General features: G+C 44.5%; 1 protein-coding gene across 4 annotated transcripts in view; it reads right to left on the bottom strand.

Annotated features, from left to right (window-relative positions):
• Positions 1–1,792, bottom strand: part of ASXL3 (ASXL transcriptional regulator 3) — a 126,030-nt gene extending 124,238 nt beyond the window's left edge. For 2 of the 4 annotated variants that reach the window (XM_032180777.1, XM_032180776.1), the window contains exon 1: positions 1,664–1,792. In XM_032180777.1, coding sequence (XP_032036668.1) covers positions 1,664–1,717 — 54 coding nt within the window. In that variant the 5' untranslated portion in view covers positions 1,718–1,792. Of the gene's footprint in view, positions 1–880; positions 916–1,663 lie in introns of those variants that run through there. The other 2 variants (XM_032180781.1, XM_032180778.1) reach the window with 2 other exon arrangements.
• Positions 1,793–9,544: the final 7,752 nt, after the last annotated feature.

Here is a 9,544-nt window from a genome sequence, read left to right on the forward strand (position 1 = left end):
GGACATACAACGAACCGTATCAGAATCTAGCACTGCCCAAGCGTATGAGAATACCTAGGTACAGCTTACAGAGACATCTATAGGTAGTGCCTGTCTAATACCTCATAATTATTTACATGAGAGAGCAAGGCTGAACTTCTACGTAGGAATTCACATACAGCAAGGTGAGAAACATTTTTACAAGAAATGTCTAGTTGTGAAGTACAACAGTAATAAGATATCAAAACACATTACCAGGAACAGATGCACCATTATCACAGACACTTTACTTAAGCAATTAAGTCCGTATCCGAGACAGATAACATATAAAGTTCATGTGGATACAAAAAGCAAAAAAGCAATATAGCCAGTAGCATAAATCCCTAGCTTTCTGATCTTTCCGTGCACCCAGTTGAAGCTGAGCCAGACGCAAGTTTGCAGGAGACACACACAGAAACGTGCACAACCACACATGCTGTACTGTGCATAGACTATTTGTTGTAAAATTCCTAGAACGGAGCGAACTCACACACACTCTGAAACCGAAAAACAACATAAACAATGTGGGCTATTACACTGAGCAAACAATAATACGGAATCATGAAAACAGATACAGTAGGGAAAAGGAGACTGTTTCCTAATGAAGTGGGAATACACTAGGTCTCCAGAGCCACAGAGCCTTCAGAGAAGCGGGTCTGATTGCCCTGAATATTTCCCTGCTCAGCCGGGAAAGTAGAGAGGGTGAAGAGAAATCCCAGTAAGAGTTCTCTCTAACGTCCTTGCCCCTCACCCCAGTCCTCCTGTCCGCGCTAACGGGACGAAAAGGCAATTCCCGGATATTTCACTTTTCTCTGCGCTTTAACGGAGGGGTTTTCTTGGGATATCTGATGCGTGAACTCACCGAGACAGAAACAATCCCTGGATATTTACCCACACACACGCGTGCGCGCGGCAAGAGGAGAAAAGAGCAGGCATTTCCTCACACACACGCACCGGAGATGGGCCGCAGCTCTTTCTCCTCTCGGGCCGGGGACGGGAGGAGGCCAGCGGGCTGCCCGCGCCTCACGCGTGTCCGCGGCATGGGCGTCACGGGCGGCGGCAGCCCCTCGACACCACGGCCCCACACGTGCAGCGCCTCCGCCTCACGCTTCGTGCGGGGCTGCCCGGCCTCACACGTAACCCCACGCCCTCACACGTGCCCTCACACACCCAGATGTGCCCTCACACGTAACTCCATGCCCTCACACACCCACACGTGCCCTCACACCTAACTCCATGCCCTCACACACACCCACATGCCCTTACACACCCACATGTGCCCTCACACACCCGACCTCACACTCACAGACACTCCCTCACACACGCGCGCGCTCCCCGTCCCGCCCTTGCACGCTCCCTCACACTCACGGACTCGCTCCCCGGCCCTCCTTGGCACACTCCCCTCACACACACACACTCCCCCTCACACACACACACTCACACACTCCTCCTCCCCCCCCTTTACACACTCGCGCCCTCTCGCGCTCCCTCTCCCCAACGGCCCCAACGGCCGGCAACAAAGCGGCGGGCAGCGCGCGGGGCGGGACGCGCACACGGGCACACGCAGGCTCACACTCACTCACACACTCACACGCTCACACGCTCACGTTCACGCTCACACACACAACGCTGCCGCGGCACCTACCAGGCGGGCAGCCTCGGCCCAGGTGCGGTCCTTCTTCTTCCTCTTGTCTTTCATGTTTGCATCTCATTGAGGTGGTTCTGAGGGGAGGGGAGGGAGGGGGAGGGCGGGCCGGGGAGGGGTGTGTGTGTGAGTGTGTGTGAGTGTGAGTGTGTGTGTGAGTGTGTGTGAGTGTGTGCGTGTGCCGGGGGGGCCCGCAGGGGTTCCGCACGGACAATGATACGGTGACACCGAGCGCCGGAGCCCCCGGGGCGGGAGGGGCGGGGGCGGAGGAGGCGGGGGCGGAGGAGGGAGGGAGGGAGGGAGGGGGGGGAGGTTGAGGAGAGGAGGGGAGGGAGGGGAGGGTGGGTGGGGGGGAGCCGGGCGGGTTCGGCTCCGTTCGGCTCCGCTCGGGCGCGCTCGGCCCCGCTCGGCCCCGCCGGGCTCCCCGTGGCGGCGCTCAGCTGACAGCCCGCGGGGCGCCCCGCCACGCTCACAACAATGCGCTGTGACGTCACGGCGGGCAACGGCGCCCGCACCAAACATCCCCCCCCTCCTCCCCTCCTCACCCCCCCTCCCCTCCATACACACCACCCTCCCCTCCCGCTCCCGAGCAGCGCGCCCGCCGCCAAGCCTCGCGAGAGCCCATGCCGAGGACTACAACTCCCGTGGTGCCCCGCGGCGGGCGGGGCGGGGCGGGGCGGCTCCCTGGGGACAGCAGGGGTCGGGGCGGCGCCCCCGGGTCCTACCGCCCGCCCGCGGTGCCCCCCGTCCCGCGGGCAGCCCCCTCCCCGGCACGGGGACCCCTCCCGCTGGCTCCTACCTGCCTGCCCGCGGCTGGAGGTGTCCCGTGGGAAGCGGGGCGGAGGCGCCGCGTCCCCCTGCGGACAAAGGCGGCCGCGGGGCTCGGTCCATGGGGCGGCCGGGGGACGCGTGTGTGTGTGTGCCCTCCGCCGGGCGGCGTGGGGCGGAGGTGCCCGCCGAGGGGGGAGGCTGCGGATTCAATCAGTGCCCCTTCCTGAGCCACAGGATGTGGCGGGGGGGGGGGGCTTTCTCCACGATCTCTCCTCCCCTCCCCCGAATAGTGAAGTATTTTTGGAATACTACCGATTTTTTATTTATTTATTTATTTATTTTTCAGGCTGAAACGAGTTGAGAATGATTCGGGCTTTGTCCAGTGCCTCCTTCGTCCCTCCCCAGCCGTGTGCCCTCTTGGTTTCCGTAACGTTAAAACTCGCACAGCTTACTGGAGAAATAAAAAAAATAATAATAATAATTAAAAATATCAGTCCCAACTAGCACAATGTTCACAGAATCACAGAATTTCTAGGTTGGAAGAGACCTCAAGATCATCGAGTCCAAGCTCTGACCTAACACTAACAGTCCCCACTAAACCATATCCCTAAGCTCTACATCTAAACGTCTTTTTAAGGCTGTTTTATTTAGAAAAGGACAGGGGACAGCCCTAGGGGAAGCCAAAGTGACTCCCTGATGGCACTCCCTCCAGGAACACTCAGGTGGTGTGCAGGGTTCCAGCTGTTGACACATCCCCCTCATCCCCCTCATCTTTATATTGGAAATGGTACGTGGAACGTAATTCCTCACTGTGACGCCTCTCCAGATTTCATATTTCATTTTCACACTCAAAACCATTAACAAAACAAACTCTATTAAAGCACTTTCTTCTGAATTTTGGGTTGACGCCACACTGTGTTGACTCCACAATTGACCAGGGTATTTGATATTGCCTCAGAAGTGTTCTTGGGAAAAATGGTGTTGGAACTGGGAATTTTCAGGTTCAACGGAGCTAGGTAATGTGTAAGAGCTATTAAAATCATCCAGTTGTAGAAACAGCTACATATTCCTTAACTTTGATATTTACTGAATATTTCATGTCACCTTAGAAACAGCTAGAAAGGAAATGCTCGCTATTAGGATAACTTCATTGTCTACGCTTTGTTTCATTGACTTTGCTTTCTACCTTTTATGTCTCTGTCCTACTTTTCTTCTTCCTTTTATATTTCCTTCCCTTCAGTAACTTCCTACTCCTTTATGATGACAAAAAGGAATCATTCACATCTCACCCCCATTCTAAAGACTAAATCTTTAGTTATTAACAACTTCCTTACAGCTGCCTTTGAAATGCCCTGATTGTTTTCAGCATTGAAACTGCATTAAAACTAAAAAATGCATAAGGAAGTTTATCAGTCTTTCTCATCGTAAGAGGCTGTTTTCAGACTAAAAAAAATGTTTGCATTAGATTTCTGTCCGTTCACAATTAGATGACAACCTGGTTGCTTTTCAAGTTGCGTCACATCCCTAACATGAACTGAATTTCCATTACTCTGTTGAGCTGGAGAGCTTTGGTCCTGACACATTGGTGTTGGACAGAGGAGGACACTCCTTAGGTAAAGAGAAATTCAGGGATCCTCTATTTTTTATTTTTTTTTAATTTATGTGTTTGTGTGTTTAGTGGTGGTGGTTTGATTGGTTTGTACTATTTCCTGTTGCAGTCAGGATCACACTTTCATCTGGTATTTCTGCAGACATGTGGAATAGTCTTTACAGTATTGCATCCTTTATACTTTACATTCAGCTACTGAAGAAATTGGACCAGTTTTTGTACTGCAATTGAATTCATCTGCTTAATTCCTACAAAGTTTGGGTGCTCTTAAGTTCCTTCTGTTGTTCAAATACAAATAATTGAAAATCATATACTATGTGTCCCTGACCTTGCTGGAGAAAGAAAGCCATTTATGCTGTTTACTGTATCAGAGCAGAGAGCTGGTGTGCATTCTGCATGCTTTCTCTCATGATAAAAAATAAAATGAATTCATGCTGCTGCAATGTCTGCAATAAATGTAGCTGAATCCTGTAAACACTGCCAGCGTACCTAGAAACCAAGGGAATCAACAGCATGGTACACGGCTGCTTTAAGGGAGCTGAAAATCACATGTAAGTCTTGAAGCACAGGGGAAAAGGGTCAAATTTAGCTTATGGAAGAAAGCATTTCCTATTGATTATAGACAGCATTTACTGCATGAATTGGACCTGACACTACAGTAGATTGTAACCATTGCTACTCTAACTGAATTGACAATAGCAAAATTGAGAATGAGAAGTGGTGAACTACATTCAAACTGCAACTGCTGGAGCTACAGCTAAAAGCTCAGCATGTGTAATACACATCTCAGAGCCATGATCTAGGGGAAGTGTGTCCATGTATGTGCGTGTGTGTGAGATGCACACACAAATGCAACTCTATGCAAATACTGCAGAAAGACGTTATATTAAAATCCATCATGAAATTATAGCTAAGCAATATTTATGTGAAGTTACAGTGCTAGATGTTACTGTGTTGAGTGTGTGGATAGAAGCAGTTATTTATTATGGATGCATTTGTGTCCAGTTACCTTTTCTTCTCTCAGAATAATGTCCACAGACTACTACAATAATGTTGGACACCAGCTTCTGAGTTTCAGTGCTCAGTGAATGCATTTCCCTGTAATGCTATAGAAGCTCGACACTTGACATATCTAGTGAAGCTACCTGAAGAACAACATTGTTCTTCTTGTTCCCTGCATAGAAAAATGACTTTTGATACATATCGCTGAATTCTTTATTGTGTACAGTAATATTCTTGCCAAGCAGAAATCTGTAAACTGCAGTAAATACGCAAATACATATTGGGTACAGTGCTTCAGTACAATCAAACATTGCTGCAATACAAATTCCAGTTTCAGCTGTTACAAAAGAAATAGTATCAACTATTACATGGAAATACCAGATGTGCAGAAGGGTTTATTCACAGCATGAAAATTCAATCTAATGTGCCACTATTACAATGGAAATTATATTCTCTACAATTGAATGAGAGATGCTGAGTCACAAGATAATTAAAAAAATAGCCTGGAATGATACTAATGAAGACACTGCATTTTCTGAATTAATTTCAGCACAGTGGTAACAAAAAGCAAACCGGAGTATTTAGTTTTGTGTGGACTCAAGGAAGCCAAAAAAAGAGTCATTGTGATTGACAGTTATCTATTTACAGATACTGACACAGTATTTACAGAGTATGTTTTCTACTCTTGATTTAAAGCATGCATATTACCAAGCATTCAGAATGCATGAGTTTCACAGCATTTACTTAATGCACTTTTCTCTTTTATTCATATGCCGTACAGAATTGAATCAACATCCAGAGCTTTTCAAATATGTTCATAATTCTTAATAACAAGCTTGGAATCTAGTATTATCTGGATAATGTTGCTGTATTTGGAAAGACTCCTGAAGCTCATGAAAGAAAGAAGAAAAAAAAACAAACCCTACAGGCTGTACTTCAACATGTCAATACAGGAGGGCTGAAGTTGAATTTTGCTAAATACTAAATTGGGTGCACAGAGTAGTCTTTTCTTGGGCACACCATCTCTCCATTGGGACTGAAAGAGGTCACAGAACACATAGGAGGGCTCACCTTTCTCTGGGGAAAAACAGAAAGAAAAAAAAGAAAAAAAAAAAAAAAAAAGAATTACAACCATATTTTTCAGGTCTAAAATCAAGATATACATTGTCTATTACTAACGACACAACGGTTGTAGAACCATTGTTGGTTGGAGAACTCCTCCTACTAAGAACGGTAAATTGTAAAACCTACAATTTAACTGGGACAAATTTTGTCAGAGCTAATTTTCTGCCAGTGAAAGCTTTGACTGTATTCAGCCAGTAGTTAGACTGCTCACTTCAGTGTTCACCACAATTGTCATTACTTTTGTCTCAGGCCAGAAACAGCCAACTGCTATGAGGGGAGGGCAATCTCTTTTATCTCATAGCCCCCAAGAGTTCAGATAAAGGCTTAGGTTCGTTTCTGTGGCATTGGAGCTGATCTAATAAACCCAACTGTTGCTAACTGGAGGTTGGCTTTACCATCCCAGCAGGTGCCTGGTGGTACCCCAGTGTGGACAGCCCATCAAGCTGTCACCTTCAAATTGAACTGCCTTCCAAGCAGCACATCCCTGGGACACACTGGCCAACACTTTTTCACACTGTGAATATGAGATCGCTTTTACCCAGATGCATGGAAACAACTTCTATGAGAAGTCCGTTGTATGTGAACCAGGAACAATTTACAAGGTATCATAACAGTGATAGAAAGAAAACATTTATTTGTGCATCCACTACAGAAAGGAAGAGAACTTGCCTCTGAGGCATCACACTCAAAGTGCGTACAGATCACACCTCCCTGGCAGTTCTGCTAATGACAGAAAGACTCAGAGGAGCAGGAACCGTCTGCAGATGGCTAGCAAGATTGCTTTCATTTTTATATAGCCAAATCAAAAACACAGCAGATGATAGTTTATCTCATCTGCTCTTTTTCAGATGCTTATCTAGTTGATTATATAGAAATTGTTGCATGGATTATAAATATGACTGCTGCAATTACAGGAGAAGAATTTAAAGCTGTTATCTTGAAGTGTATGATTTAACAGAAATTACATATCTTCCTGTCTAGGAGGTGATCCAGGAATCCTGAATGCATGGATGCTATTCTAATACCATGTTTTAGCCTACGGAATGAACTTCATGCACAGGACAGATAGGTAATAAAATGTCACATCAAGTTATTTGGAATTTTAAGGAATTATAAAGGTGTACCAGAAAAATTACAAGCAAAACTTATATATCATGCTAATGACAAGTCTCAGGGGATTGTCAGAACAAATCAAAAATGACAGGACAAATATTAATGGCCAGAATGATACGAAGGACTGCAGTGTCCTTAAAATTACTCACCAAAATGAAAGCAAGTGACTCATGCACTACCATACCATTACAACCTACTCTTTACTTTTTTTTTTTCTCCTTGAACAAATAACATCAGAGTCCATTTGGGCAGTTACTCTGGCTATCTAGCAATCTGTCTGTGATAGACAACATCGTAAAGTGACCAAACACAGCATTTATATTGTGTGACATCTGCTGCTATAATCACTTTCTTTTCTGTTTTCAGCCAAGAACAAAAGCTGTAAGAATTAGTACCATTTAGCTTCTTACAATGTGGAATTTTTCCAAGAAGGAATATATAAAAGACTGACATTGAGTTACCTTAAAGCCAATGAAGAACTAGAACATTCAGTAAAAATTTGGAAGTCTTCATAGCTAACCTGGAAGGAAAAGCTTGGGATACCTTCTCAAAGAACTAATTACAAATTTAGAAGTAACATACTGTGTAATCACAGAAATTGCTTCCTAAACTAATGCCTGGAGAGCTACACATACTGAGTTAAACGTTGCTAGGTTGAAGATCCTAAACCCAACATAATAGCACAATCAGAGACAAAACAAGGAGTCCAACAGAAAGAAAAGTAGTAAAGTTTTCATTGTTGTACTATGGATCTGCAAGTCTGATTTGTCTTTGTAAGTGCAAAACCCTGGCAACCTATGAAAAGGGGAGTCAGTTTACGTCGTCTCAAGATGGCTGGGAGAAAAAGACTACATCTATAAGCTATCTTTTGGATAAGTACATACCTGCTTGCACCTGCTTGCCAAGGGCAACATAGAAATACTTTGAATTGTTTCCTTGTAAATGGTTTTTACCTTCTCTACATAACAAAGCAAATGACACCAGATAGTCTGGTCAGTCTTCTGCTAGTTGCAAATGAGTATCTGCACGCATCAGAAATTTTCAGATAACAATGAATAGCACAAATATAAAATGTTAGTTTATTAATGACACTAATTACTCAAAAAGGAGAAAAATATGGTAATGCAGTTTTGGTGATAAACAGCAGAGTGCATTTGTCAAATGCACCAGTGTGAAAAAATAAATAAATAAATAAATAAAAGTCTGGGGACATCTCTGTGTTTAGTCCAGATTCTTGCTGAATATATGGTGGGGTGGTTTTCTTCCCTTGTTGCTCCTTTATGGAAACACTTTGACTCTACCACATAATATATGATACATGTACTTTGATACAGGACCATATGCAGTTCTGATTTGGGTGTGTTATCATAGAATCATTAAGGTTGAAAAAGACCTCCAAGATCATCTAGTCCATTCATCCCCCCACCACCCATATCACCCATGTCCCCAAGCACAATGTCCAACCTTTCCTTAAACATCCCCAAGGATGGTGGTTCCACCACTTCCCTGAGCAATCTGTTCCAATGTCTGACTAATCTTTCTGAGAAGAAATGTCTCCAAATTTTCAACCTAAACCTCTCCTGGTGCAACTTGAGGCTATTCCTTCTAGTCCTGTTACTAGTCACCTGTGAGAAGAGGCTGACCCCCAGCTCCCCACACCTTCCTTTCAGGTAGTTGTAGAAAGCAATTATATAGAGTATGCAGAGAATATATAATATTTTGCTATTTTAGCTGTACTGAGTGCAGGAACAGTGAACATTTTTTCTTTTGAATTTAGCAGATTATTCTACATTGATTGCAAGATCCCCTACTCAGGCAAATACTTGCAAAATTAGTGCTCTTTTACATAATCACTTCTATTAGCTATTTAAGTCTAAAAAATTTAAAAGCCAAGTGAAAGCTGAATAAAATAATCCTTAAAATGACAACTTTTTATTAACAGTAAATCTATGTGTTGTTACTTGGGGCAGGGACTGATCTTTGGCAGTATGTTTGCAGTGCAGCTACCACATCAAACTGTGGGCTGTAGGCATCCCAACAATAACAACATGTACATTTAAGATAAAATTACACACATTTGTCTTATGTATATTGGACTTTAAAAACTGTTACAAATAATATGTTACAAAATTATATCACACGAGAAACCAGGAGCCTTAATTAAAAACAGGCTAGTCAGAACAATGAGGTTAAAAATCTTAATGTCAGAGTATTTGGTGTTGGATTTCTTCAGTCTTCCTTCTGTTTTGGGTTGTTTTGTT

This window comes from Aythya fuligula, chromosome 2, assembly GCF_009819795.1.
Source record: "Aythya fuligula isolate bAytFul2 chromosome 2, bAytFul2.pri, whole genome shotgun sequence".
In the NCBI taxonomy this organism is placed as follows: domain Eukaryota; kingdom Metazoa; phylum Chordata; class Aves; order Anseriformes; family Anatidae; genus Aythya; species Aythya fuligula.